The following is a 13,361-nucleotide window of genomic DNA, read 5'->3' on the forward strand; positions in this document are numbered from 1 at the left end:
AGCTGTAGCCATCTTACAAACCAGGTCTCCTCTCTCACTGGCCATCATCCTTGACACTGGAACTGACGCGGTTGTCACTGAGTGCAGTAAGTCATCTCCCGATGCCTCTTGTAAGCCTCTAATGGAAACGGGCTGATGAATCAATGCAGATCATTAATTGGCATCCATGTCGGCGCATGATGCGAATTTTCTCATCTCACTCCTTCGTGATAGTCCTTGCGGCGATAGTCGAAGTTGATACTCTCCACCCCGCCCTATAATCGTATCGTATCGTCATTTTACACCTCGCCACCAACCAATATCCCCGGGAACTGCCTTGCGAACCAACGCCGCTATGGGGACAGACTTTGGGCGAGGCTTTAGGACGGGAATTGGTGACCGCAAGGGAGCCTTTGGGGACAAGTGCGTCCTCGACTCACAGCCTGCCTCAGACACGGTTGTCGTGCCGAGTGCTCAGACCCGAATGTCACCTCCAACAACACCCGATATGGCATCGCTGCCTCAATCGCGACAGACCTCGACAGAGCATGCCTCAGAAGTCGCCCCCGAGATAGTAGTATGGACTGAGGACATGGAGGTTGAGAGCGAAAGCGCCGCCGAGTCCGATGACCAGTCGAGTGTCGCTGCTGATGCTGAGTGAGTGCCATCATCTCATTGCCGATATCCCCTCAAGATGTGACATTGGTTTCTCAACCCCGATTACTAACTTTGCCATAGGGACGAAACACTACAAATCGATGACTCGGCATTACTACACACTATCGATGCCGCCGTCGACTCCTTTCCCTCTTCCCTCGCAGACCTCTCAGACCTTTCGTCAATACCGTCGACTGATTCGAGCAAGGCTACTACCCCAACACCAGTCGAAGCTGAGAGCCTCCAAGATCAAGCAGTCGATGACCAGCCTCCCACACGCCCTTCCTCCCACCAACAATCGCCGTCTCATAACGAAGCAGAGCGCTACAACTTCAACATCCGACCGAAATCATCCATTCCCACCGATATCTCGTCGTCCAGGTATGCCTCAGAGTGCATCGCGGCGGCCGAGTCCAGTCGACTCAACCCCTATGCCCTGCACCCGGAGGAATACCTTCTCCTACGCCATCACATCTCTTACACACAAGTCACAACCTACCTCAACATCAGAAATGGTATATTACGCCTTTGGATGAAACGGCCCTGGATCGGTATTACTCGGCTAGAGGCAGTCGGGTGTGCAAACGCCCGCTGGTTTGATGCGGCAAGTGTTTGCTACGATTGGCTTGTTCGTCGAGGCTATATCAACTACGGATGCGTTCAGGTCTCTGAGCCTGGGATCGATGAGAATGGTGCACCGGTCGTTAGGAGGCAAAAGACAATCGCTATCATCGGTGCCGGCATCTCTGGACTTGGTTGCGCCAGGCAGCTAGAAGGCTTGTTCACGCAGTACGCTGACCGCTTCCGCGAGCGAGGCGAACCGCCACCGCGTGTGGTGGTTCTTGAGGGACGAAGCCGGGTAGGAGGCAGGGTGTATTCTCGCGAATTCAAGACCAAACCGAAAGAGCCCGTGCTGGACTTCAAACACAAGCGGCACACTGCTGAGATGGGCGGCATGATCATCACTGGATTTGAACGGGGGAACCCCATCAACATTCTTCTACGCGGGCAGCTCAGCCTGCCTTACCACGCACTTACAGCAGACACTACAATCTACGACAGCAATGGGAAACCTGTAGATCCTGTCCGAGATCAGCTTGTGGAGAAGCTATATAATGATTGCCTAGACCGAGTCAGCGAGTACAAGCACAAGAACCAACCAGCAAAGCTCATCGAGGGTAGGCGGGACCTCATTGAAGAAGGCCGGGACAGTCCCGGAGACGGCAACAAGACGATGATCCAAGCAGAGGAAGCTGCCGCTGCCCAGCCAGATGCTCCTCCAGTGGCCCAGCAGAATGTTCCAGCCAAGGTCAACATGATACCGGTGTCATCAGACAAGCTAACGGGTCGGGTACACACCGAGCCTGGGACGCCGGCCACGATCAAGGCTTCCGAGAAGGCAAAGCTGATGGGCTGGACACTGCGGGATCACTTGGCCGAGGGAGATAACATCGACCTGGCGCAGGCCGTGAACGAAGAGGGGGCAACTCTGGGATCCGTCCTGGACTCTGCCATTTCCCAATACAAGCAGATGGTCGGGCTGAATGCTCAGGACCATCGCCTCATCAACTGGCACATTGCCAATCTAGAATACAGTAATGCAACTGGTCTGCACAACCTCAGTCTTCCCCTATGGGACATCGACGCGGGCAACGAGTGGGAAGGGAGTCACACAATGGTCGTCGGCGGCTATCAGAGCGTGGCTCGTGGTTTGGTTCACTGTCCAACCTCACTCGACCTCAAGACCAAGTTCCCTGTCAAGAGCATCTCTTACCACGTGGGAGAGGGCATGCCGTCTGCGGCGATTGAGTGTGAGGACGGATCGGTGGTCGATGCTGATGCCGTTGTCTGCACTATTCCCCTTGGTGTGCTGAAGCAAAACAACATAGCGTTCAACCCACCTCTTCCCTTGTGGAAGACTGACGTCGTCGAGCGTCTAGGGTTCGGCATTCTGAACAAGGTTGTGCTTGTTTACGACAAGGTCTTTTGGGAGAATGACCGACACATCTTTGGTGTACTGAGAGAGTCTACGAACCGGCACAGCACTTCGCAGAAAGACTATGCCACAAACCGCGGCCGCTTCTTTCAGTGGTTCAACGTATCCAACACAACGGGTCTCCCCTGTTTGATTGCCCTGATGGCTGGTGAGGCAGGCTTCGACACTGAGCATTCGAGCAATGACAGTCTCATTGCCGAGGCAACAGAGGTTCTGCGCCGTGTCTTTGGTTCAGACGTCCCCTATCCCGTTGAGGCGATGGTAACCCGCTGGGGTTCCGATCGATTTGCCAGAGGGAGCTACTCGTCAGCTGCTCCAGGCATGCAACCTGAAGACTATGATGTAATGGCACGGCCTGTTGGTAACCTCTTCTTTGCAGGCGAACACACTATCGGCACCCACCCGGCAACGGTGCATGGTGCTTACTTGTCCGGCTTAAGAGCAGCTTCAGAGGTGTTGGAGACCTTGATCGGGCCCATCGAGGTCCCAACACCTTTGATCCTGCCACGGGATTCCGTGCTACTAAGGAAGCGCAAGGAACCTACCAAAGACCCGAGACGAGCAAAACTAGAGGCTTACGAGCAGGAGTTGCTCAGCCATATACATTCTAAACTAGGCGAGCGGCCCGTTCGCCCGAACAAGGTGGCCGCGAACGCCTATATCCTCTACAGCAAGGCCCTATTCGACGTGGCCCGCAAGAAGTGCGAAGAGAACCGCAAACCCGGCAAGGCAGGCCGCGCCGTGCCCAACGAAGTCCGCATCATGACGTCCAAGATGTGGAAGGAGGCGACTCCCGAGGAGCGCAAGCCCTACGAGGACCAGGCAATGGAGCAGAGGCGTGGTCACGCCGACGCCGTGCAGGCCTGGAGCCGGGACGTTGAAAAGTGGGATCGAGAGGCTGCCTCGCTGCGGGCCGAGTACCAGAGGGATCATCCTCCTGCTCCCGGGCTGGGCGAGCTGGCTCGTGAGTCTTCGCACAAGCATCGTCGGGCGAGGGTCAGCTACGCCGAGGACCGTGACAGTGAGGGCGAGATGTGAGTCGAGTTGAGTTGTCAGGCAATACCCATTTTCCTAGGGTCTCTTTTTTCTATCTGGCGCACGGTATACATTATATTTCAATTCCTTGTTCGCAAGGCAACCTATATCAGGTTCGGAGGTGGAATCGTCGTTCCGTGTTTGTGGATGCTCGGCGTTAAACGGACATCGAGGTCTGTCACTCAGCAGACAGACGACTTCAAACCACATAGGCAGTGTGTACATAGCAATGTCTTTAGAAACTTGTTCAAAAATGCTCTCCAACAGCAATTACTCCTTTCTCTTTTTCTTTTGTTCTCTTCTCACTGCCACGCTTGGGGAGTGTGAGCTACTAAGGAATTTATTGAAGACTTTGATACACTGGGGCGGGAAAACCACACACTGATGGATGGTATGGCTGAACCGCTGGCATTGATACAAATGGAAGCGTCACACCCCGGCTTGCACTCCCACTGTTTACATATCCTCCGAGGCGGTGGCACCAGTGATAATCTCGACCAGTTCTCCGGTAATGACAGCCTGTCGGGTACGGTTGAACAGAATCTGGTACTTGCTGATCATCTCACCGGCGTTCTTGGAGGCATTCTGCGGGAATTATCAGCATTAGGGCATTCACTGAGACATTCATGATACTCACATCCATGGCATTTCGTCGGGCAGACTGCTCGCAGGCGTGGCCCTCGGCAAGGGCCCAGTAGAGGGAGTTGGCCAGGCCGTACTCGCGCATGTTGGAGAGGACCTCGTCGTCAACCTCGAAAGCGGAAAAGTTGGCTACAAAATTGTCAAAATACAGTTCCAACGCCGTCAATTCTTGACGCAAAACTCACGGGACTGGGTGATGGCCTCCTCGGAAAATGCCTCAATGACGGAGGGCTCGTAGCTCTGGGCGTTCAGGAAGCTGTTGTACAGGATCTTGATATCGCTGTACTCAGTGGGAAGCTGAACGATCTGGTCGGCGATAGCCTGGGCGTCGGCAAAGGTGGGGACGTCCTTGCCGATACCAGCGAAGCTGAGCTGGATCGACTTGGCGTTGGTTCGGCCAAGCTGAGCCTTGGCCTTCTCGCCGACGATGACGAGGTCGAAGCTCTCCTCGGCGGCCTGGCGACGGATGTATCGGGCAAGACCAGAGTGAATACCACCGCAGAGACCCTTGTCGGAGGAGCAGACGATGTAGAGGGTCTTCTTGTCCTCGGTCTCGAGAGCCTTGGTCTCGGCCGACTCGTAGACCTCGTTGGAGGTCTGGCCGTACTTGCGGGAGTCGTTCATGGCGCGCTGGGCACGGGTGAGCTTGGTGGAGGCGACAATCTTCATCGTGTTGGTGATCTTCTCGATGTTTCGGATCGACTTGAGACGGTCCTCGATCTCACGGAGGGTCGCATAGGTAGCGGCGGAGCTCGGGACGGCGGCCCTGGAAGCGCGAAAAAGGCCGTCGTCAGCAAACAAGGTTCCATCTCTTTGATCAATTACTTCGCCGTGATCGAATTGCTGGTGTCGAGGGCCGACGTGGTGGCCGAGGGTCGGAGGCAGCTTTCTTCGGCAACAAAATCTTGGGGGGCAGAGAGAGGGTCCCTCTCGGCAGCCGGAGGGAAGGGAAAGACTTGGACTTACCGAGCCTGAGCTGCGGCGGCAGCTCGGAGAGCTGGTCTGGCGGCTCGCGACAGCATCGTGACTGAGGATTAGGACGGTGAGATGGGAGCCTCTGCCAACGGTGGCCCAATTGATCACGATACACGGATCAATTGATGGGGGGAGAATCGGTCGGGGTCGTGTAAGGTCGGAATGAGGTGTATTGGTTGCTGCGGACCAAAGCGTTTTGTTCTCGTCGCTATTTTCCCGGCAAATTAGCGGGCAGCCGCGCTGAGAGCTCCACTGGAAAAAGGCTCGTCACGTGAACTAGCTCAATCACGTGGACCATAAATCTTCATCTCAGCTCCGTCTCAAGCAAAACCATGACTAAGGCATCCAAGGCTCTCATTCAATCCTTTTTCTAACTGACCCGGCAGCCAACTAACCCAACCTTGCTTCTCCCATCAGCCAATCACATCATCCCCTTCTTCCTCTGGACCCATCTCTTAGTCGCTGGCGTCGCTGCAACTGTGAGGCCTGCTCACGCACTTGCCTTCCCCGGGAAGTGTGCCGCCAAAAGTCGCCCACCTCTTCGACCCAGTCGGGTCTCTGCAGCCAGTGAGCTTTCGGCCCGGGGCGTGCCTGCCTTCCTTCCACTGCTGCCACTGCCTTGTCTCTCTCTCGCCTCGCCTCCCGTGCCCGTCGCCCTGGACCTTAAGAAACCAAGCAACGCCGCTCTCTACTTATTCTCCCAGATTCCATTGTCGCTGGTTCCTCGCTCCCACGTTCTCGCGAATCCCCTCACCCCCATCATCTTCTCCTCTGCAAGGCCCTGGGGGGGTCGTTTCCTGACGCTTCCTCGTCTCATTCGACCCTCTTCCTTCGCATCGACTCGCTCTCGTTCCCGTTTCCCTTGTCACGGTTTGGCATCTGAGATCCTAGTCCCTGACCTCATCGCACTTTGCCAGGCGGCCACCCGCAGAAACAGAAACGGACAACTGCATTCGCATTCAACCCCCAACAGCGCCATGAGTTCGAGCTCCGACGATGATCGCCCTCTTGCTAGGGTCAACGGCCATCGACGTAAGTCGCGTTTTTTCCTACACTTTTTTTCCTTCGCCTGCACTGCTGCAGTTCTTCGTCATTGGCGTCCATCTCCATCTGCACTCAAAACAAAGTTTCCCCCAGCGTGCTCCTGGCCTCCTCTCCTCCCCCCAGCGCGCATGTTCGCTAACAAAGTCTTTTTCTCTCCAACCTAGTGTCCTCGTCCAAGATTTCGCGCGCCGAAGACGATGCCATGGACCGTTCTATGCCTCGCGACGCCGCAAAGCTGGTTGGGCTGTCGGTCCGCAACGGTCCCGTGCAGGATGACCCGATGGACGTCGACGGACCCGTAACCAACGGCGCCACGAAGCGCAAGTCGCGTACCTCCATCGGCAAGGTCAACTACAAGGACAACGATTCTGACTCGGAAGATGGTGCTCCTCTGGTTCGTGCTCCCCAGGTGCCAGAAAAATCCTGCTGTGGGGCCAACTCTTGCTGACGATGGTATCACAGGCAAAACGCCAAAGACAAAACAAGAGGGTCGCCGAATCGGACTCCGATGACGAGCCAATCATGAAGGCACGCGGCAAAAAGCTCCCGCCCTCCTACAAGGAGACTGCTCTACCCGAATCCTCTGATGATGACCAGCCTCTGGGACAGAAGCTTGTGCAAAAGAAGGCAAACATCGAACGCAAGGCCGACAAGGAGGCCAAGGCGATGCGTGCCAAGGACCGGGCCAAGAAGCCGACCCCCAAGAAGTCCATCAAGGAAGAGTCTGACGACGATGATGTGCCTCTCGCCAAGTCAACCACCAGGCGCCAGTCAAATGGAACCGCTGCGAAGCGGAAATCGAACGGCGTGAAGAAGGTAGAATCCGATTCCGACGCTCCCATCTCCAAGAAGGTCAAATCTGCACCTGCCAAGAAGGGCGCGAAGGCGGACTCCAAGACAGATTCCAAGAAGGCCAAGGAGAGTGGCGAGGAGGAGGAAGAATTTGCTTGGTGGCTAGAGCCAAAGAAGGAGGACGATTCCATCAAGTGGAACACGTTGGAGCACAACGGCGTGTTGTTCCCACCCGAGTATGAGCCCGTGCCCAAGCATATCAAGCTGATCTACGATGGCAAGCCGGTCAACCTTGCTCCAGAGGTCGAAGAAGTCGCCACGTTCTGGGTGGCTATGATGACCCCTGCTTCGTCGCATCACATGGAGAATCCCGTCTTCCGCAAGAACTTTTTCGAGGATTTCCAAGAGTACTGCAAGAAGTATGGTGTAACGGACGCCGACGGTAAAAAGGTCCAGATCAAGTCTCTGGATAAGTGCGATTTCTCGAAGCTTGCCGACTACTGGCTCGCCAAGGCCGAGCAGAACAAGACCAAGAACATGACCAAGGAAGAGAAGGAGGCTGCCAAGGCCAAGAAGGAGGCCCTCGAGGGCCCCTTCACTCACTGCATGTGGGACGGCAGGAAGCAGAAGGTTGGCAACTTCCGAGTCGAACCTCCAGGTCTCTTCCGTGGCCGTGGCGAGCATCCCAAGACCGGCAAAGTCAAGAATCGCGTTACCCCCGAGCAGATCACCATCAACATCGGCAAGGGAGCCAAGATTCCGGATCCACCCAAGGGCCATCAGTGGAAGGCGGTTCAGCATGATCAAAAAGCCACTTGGCTCGCCATGTGGCAGGAGAACATCAACAACAACTACAAATATGTGATGTTGGGTGCTGCCAGTGATATCAAGGGACAGAGCGACTTCAAGAAGTTCGAGAAGGCACGAGAGCTGAAGAAGCACATCGACAGGATTCGCAAGGACTACACCAAGGAGCTGAAGAGCGAGGTTATGGCGGATCGTCAGCGAGCCACGGCCATGTATCTCATCGACAGGCTTGCTCTCAGAGCCGGAAACGAAAAGGATACGGAGAACGAAGCCGACACCGTAGGTTGCTGTTCGCTCAAGTACGAGCACATCACTCTCGAGCCTCCGAACAAGGTCACGTTCGACTTCCTCGGAAAGGACAGTATCCCATACAGAGAGACTGCCCATGTCGAGCCTCAGGTCTTCAAGAACCTCAAGCTTTTCAAGAAGGCGCCCAAGACCAAGGGAGATGACCTGTTCGACCGCCTGAATGTGAGTTTCAAGCCGGTGTTTGTCTATGGACTGCCGTACTAATGATTCTGTAGACTACTCAACTGAACAAGCACTTGACCAGCTACATGCCGGGCCTGACAGCCAAGGTTTTCCGTACTTACAACGCGTCCTGGACCATGTCGGAGCTGCTGAAGGGACTTAGCAAAGATCCCCGATCTCGCGGCAGTGTCGCTGAGAAGGTTAAGCTGTACAACGACTGCAACCGTGAAGTAGCTATTCTCTGCAACCACAAGCGGACAGTCGGTGCTGGTCATGAGCAACAGATGCAGAAGCTGGGTGACAGGGTAAGTTTAGCGATATTTGGGCTTTTGGACGGCGCGTTAACTCCGATTAGATCAAGGGCCTTCGGTATCAGCAGTGGCGGACAAAGAAGATGATTCTCGACATTGATCCGACCCAGAAGAAGAAGAAGGGCGCCGCCTGGTTTGAGCTTGACGAAGACCTCGATGAGGAGTGGATTAAGGAACACCAGCAGTTCTTGATCGAGGAGCAACGCACCAAGATCACCAAGAAGTTTGAGAAGGACAACGAGAAGCTGAAGGCCAACAAGGAGAAGCCGATGCCTGAGAAGGAGCTCAAGGAGCGACTCCAGGCTGTCAAGGAGCTCGAGGCCAAGTTCAAGAAGGAGAACAAGACCAAGAAGGTTGAGGCTGAGGGTCGAGGTCCCACGGTCGACAAGTTCATCAAGGCGATTGAGAAGCTCGACGAACGTGTCAAGGTGCTCGAGACGCAGGCTGAGGACCGTGATGGTAACAAGGAAGTAGCTCTTGGCACTTCCAAGATTGTGAGTACCCTTGATGGTGTGTGTATTCGAACTTCGCTAACCCAGCACAGAACTACATCGATCCTCGCCTCACTGTCGTCTTTGCCAAGAAGTTTGACGTGCCCATTGAGAAGTTCTTCTCCAAGACTCTCCGCGACAAGTTCCGATGGGCCATCAAGTCGGTCGAAGATGAGGATGACTGGACCTTCTAGTTCGACTTGGACGACGCCCGTCCTACGACACACCAAAAGATTGCTTTACTTTGATTTGCAATTGCATTTTATACTTTTGTTTTTACTATTTTTGGTCATTTTTTTTTTCTCTTTTCTTGTAAGAATACTCGACCGGGAGGTGCTCTCGACACCGGCGAGCGAAGACAGAACCGGTGCAAGGGCGAAGCACACAGACGCATGCGCAAGCTCAGCACGGGTACCTAGACGCCTAGGTATCCATTGCCAATGAGGCATATAGGTGGAACGGCCGCGAATCGATGAACTAGCAGGCAGGCGCTGAGCGGCGAAATTTTTCACGGAGCATTGGGGTTTACGGCGGCAGAAAATCTCCTTAGTACGAGACGAGACCCACGTATATAGAAGCGCCTCGTGGAATTGGGTGGATGGGAAAAGGGATGGATGAGGTCTCGAACGAGGTCTCAATTATAACGTCTCAGCAAGGGGTTGGTTGGCTTGGTGGCTGGCTATATTAGAACATTGGCATCGATTTGCTTCTAGAACCAAACAAATGAACAGATCATAGCAGTCTGGACTGTTTGTTTCTTGTTATGAGATGAATCGTGAATGTCTTGGGAAGCAGGTTATTCGGCTAACGTCCCTAGAAGGTGGAATGGACTGTTGGAAGAGCGTCTGGTATGTACTTGAGTGCAGTATGTATTTTATTCTTTCCATGTTGCTCTAGGCAATGTGCCAGTCATGTTTACCAGTAATAATATGTACAAATGCCTATCTGTCTGTCTGCCTGTCTGTCGGCTCTCTATATCCAGCAAGTCAAATCAAGTCTATCTATCGTCTTGGTGTTCTGTTTTGTCCACAACGCCGTCGCTGAAATGCAAATGCAAGTCGCAAATGTCAATGCTAATAATGCTAAATGTCCAGAACTCCAGTTCGTGACATGCAAATCCAAGTTCTCGTGCCTGGTCGTTCCTTGTTGAGACCAGGGAAATCGTAATAGATCATACGTCTTGTCCATGTTCATGTGGGCATGTGCCAGACAGTATGCGCCATAGATCGTATCATATACAATAAAGCCCTCTGAAAAGGGGTCGGGGTAGAGTCATCAGAAGAGTCTACCGGTAAAGGCCATGATGCCGGCCAGCATAGATGCCAGGACCAGCACGCTGTGGTAGGGGCCCATCAAGCTCGAGGCGCTGTTCTCCTCGGGAATGATTCTACCCTCGGCGTTCAGCCTCCAGCCGCTGGGAATGGCGCCTCCGGAAGGTCGAGTACCAGTCCAGGGCCAGCCGGTCTGCGTGGCCGTTGCAGGGCTACCGTCCTCGGCGATACCTCCCACGGGGACGTTGTTATCGGCTGTGGCGACGGTGCCCTCGGCGGTAGCCGTTACGGTCATGGCCTCGCCGTTTTCGTTACCGTTGACGGAACCGCCAACGGCTTCAATTGACTCCCACGAACCCGAGTTGTCCTTGTACTTGTACTCGTCGCCGGTGGAGTAGTCGGTAACAACGATGCTCTTGACATGCATGGTGAAGGGGCCCTGGCTAAAATCGGTCGGTCCTCTAGCCCACTTGACGGTTCCAGCGGCGTTTGTGTTGGGATCACCGCCAGCCCAGGCGCCAAACTTTACCTGCATAGGGGTCTGGGGATACTGGTTGGCCTCGGCGTCGCCCGAGTTGAGCGTCCGGACAACGGTGCCGGCAGCCATCCACACGATGCGGTCCTTTGTCCAGTCGATGGTGTAGGTGATCCATTGACCCTGTGTGTTTGTCACGTCGTGGAACTCGCCTCGGTTGTACGACGTCGTCTGGCCCTTGCCGAAATAGTTGGACTGGATCTCGTCGTTGGCGGCGCCCAGCCACTCGATATCGATCTCGTCGAGGACGTCGGACTGGAGGACGAGGGAGGAAACGATGCCGGCGCCGGGTGCGGCCTTCATGGTGATCTCGACACGGCCAAACATGATGTAGAAGAGCGAGGCGAGCTGAGGCGCATCGCCGCCCTTGGAGACGGTAAAGGCCACGCCCTCGTCGTCGTACTGAGGGGAGCCCGAGGCGGCGAACGAGTTGACCGAGCCCTTTGTGAAGTCGACGTTGATGGCCATGCCCAGAGCGTCATCGGCGGGACAGGCTACGAGGATTGAGTGTTAGCATTGTCATGATGGAGCCAGGGATGGGAAAGACATACTGCTGTGCATGGGATTGCAGCTGCTCCATGTCTGCGCAGAGACAAAGTTTATAGGTAATAGAGCAGCCGTTGCTGCGGCCAGGTAACTTTTGGATATCCACCGCATGATGATGCTGTGTTGTGTGTGGTGGTTGACTTGTCGGAGGAGAGCAAGCAGACTGAAGCTCTGAAGCAGAAGTGACAAAGGGCCGAGCGACGGTTACGTAGTATTGTTTGTTTGTTTGCCTCGCCTTGTTCTAGAACGGATAGTACTCGACGACGTGAATGGCTGTCTTGTCACACAGTGACTCGAGGCGTTGTATGTTGCATGAATTTGGATTGAAGTGCAGGATGCAAGTTCCCGACAGGAAAGGTTGATTTGATATAACAGGCCAACCCCCGTGCGTTACCACAGCCACGTCACTTCTTTGAGCTGGGCAAGGTTCGTATTGAACGCGTTTACCGCCCCATGATAGGAGAAAGGGGACCAATATTCCCGGTTTCTTGGTAGCTGAATTGGCGATTGGGCCCTGCTTTGCGCCGTCTTGGCTGAGGAGGTTGGGCTCCTGATGATGTATTTCGTGTAGAGCGACGAGGTGGCTGGTAACAAAAGGTGGCTGGGTGTGGGGTTTTCGGCAGGGGCTTGCCGGAGCTGTCTACCCTAGACTTGACTTTTGACAACTTTGGGCCTGCTTCAGTGCAACAAATTTTATTATTATTCGTAGAGTTTGTGTGGATTACTATTTTGCATGTGCTGTGTGGTGTTGGGATTTTTGCTGCTTTTTTGATCTTTCAATTTGGGTGTGGATTGGTTTCTTGTGATGTGGTTATGCCATGTGAACAGCTTCATGATACACCAGCTCCTTTTAACTGATGACTTACCTAAACTCTAACAATATCACATATTAGTCTCCAGGCTTACCCGCAGCCAGGACACCATGTAGCTCCCACTGTAGACATTCATCAGGGCCATCTCAACTTCGCTTTCACAAATTCATATTACTCAACAACTGAGACACCAAGAACATCTCCCTCACTCACGCCATCCATTAACTTCTCGGCTCAACTCGAAACCCCCGAATCTCGATCGCCTGCTGCTACGTGCTCAGAGCATCTAGACACGTACGTTCTCATATTTCACATCTCACTGGCATGTTGGGGCTCGATGCTCAAAAAACACCCATCACCCTTGCATACTATCACGAAACAAACTCTCTCAACTCCACGTGTAGGCCATGCCTCGACATGATCCCTTGCATCCGCACACCCAGCTCAACAAAGATCAAACCGGACCGCGTCACGGCCAAGCCTCCATGCCAGCAGCCATCATCCCTCGAGAATAGCTGGAATGAGTCAAATCTTTGACTTCAAACTCGATGCCTGGTTTACCCTACAGTTGCCGGTCAGACCACCGCCGTCATGCAGATACTATAGATCCAACATATTGAAGACTTTTTTTTTTTCACTCAAAACCGCAGCACCATCATGCCACAAACGTCTTGGGAGCGCCCGTCCCGCTCCGACATGGCAGTGTGCAGCAAGGAAAAGAAGCAAGGAAGCTACATGGCAGCACAGCTCAGCATCCGACGAAAAGAGACGGACTTCGCATCCGCCCGTGACACCAACCATTGACTGCCATGACAAGAATAAGAAGGAAAAAAAAAAAAAAAAACTTTCTTCTCCCTCACATGCACGGCAAGAAACCGGTTTGAGGACAAAACCAGCCAACCAAGGCTTTATCGTTCCTCATCATTCATCCCATCATCGGCCGGCTCCATCTCTCGGCCACCGGCTGGTTTCGCATGACCGGGCCCTGATCCAACGG

The 13,361-nt window shown here is 54.1% G+C and overlaps 4 protein-coding genes across 4 annotated transcripts; 2 read left to right on the forward strand and 2 right to left on the reverse strand.

Moving 5' to 3' along the window:
* Window positions 1-334: 334 nt before the first annotated feature.
* On the forward strand, window positions 335-3,670 carry LRP88_10012 (HMG-box domain-containing protein; the record flags this gene model as incomplete). The annotated part of the gene is made up of 2 exons (XM_083246485.1): window positions 335-636; window positions 718-3,670. The coding sequence occupies 2 exons, from the start codon at window positions 335-337 to the stop codon at window positions 3,668-3,670; spliced, it is 3,255 nt and encodes a 1,084-aa protein (XP_083097598.1).
* A 453-nt stretch (window positions 3,671-4,123) lies between these two features.
* LRP88_10013 (F1F0 ATP synthase subunit gamma) lies at window positions 4,124-5,331 on the reverse strand (the record flags this gene model as incomplete). Its single annotated transcript, XM_083246486.1, has 4 exons — window positions 4,124-4,252; window positions 4,305-4,438; window positions 4,495-5,075; window positions 5,276-5,331. The coding sequence occupies 4 exons, from the start codon at window positions 5,329-5,331 to the stop codon at window positions 4,124-4,126; spliced, it is 900 nt and encodes a 299-aa protein (XP_083097599.1).
* Window positions 5,332-6,261: 930 nt separating this feature from the next.
* Window positions 6,262-9,394, forward strand: LRP88_10014 (DNA topoisomerase 1; the record flags this gene model as incomplete). The annotated part of the gene is made up of 6 exons (XM_083246487.1): window positions 6,262-6,320; window positions 6,473-6,722; window positions 6,791-8,398; window positions 8,452-8,703; window positions 8,754-9,203; window positions 9,254-9,394. The coding sequence occupies 6 exons, from the start codon at window positions 6,262-6,264 to the stop codon at window positions 9,392-9,394; spliced, it is 2,760 nt and encodes a 919-aa protein (XP_083097600.1).
* A 1,081-nt stretch (window positions 9,395-10,475) lies between these two features.
* Window positions 10,476-11,663, reverse strand: LRP88_10015 (concanavalin A-like lectin/glucanase domain-containing protein; the record flags this gene model as incomplete). Its single annotated transcript, XM_083246488.1, has 2 exons — window positions 10,476-11,500; window positions 11,558-11,663. The coding sequence occupies 2 exons, from the start codon at window positions 11,661-11,663 to the stop codon at window positions 10,476-10,478; spliced, it is 1,131 nt and encodes a 376-aa protein (XP_083097601.1).
* Window positions 11,664-13,361: the final 1,698 nt, after the last annotated feature.

Source organism: Fusarium phalaenopsidis (genome assembly GCF_050370095.1).
Source record: "Fusarium phalaenopsidis strain FUZ10S chromosome Unknown contig_32304, whole genome shotgun sequence".
Taxonomy (NCBI): Eukaryota; Fungi; Ascomycota; class Sordariomycetes; order Hypocreales; family Nectriaceae; genus Fusarium; species Fusarium phalaenopsidis.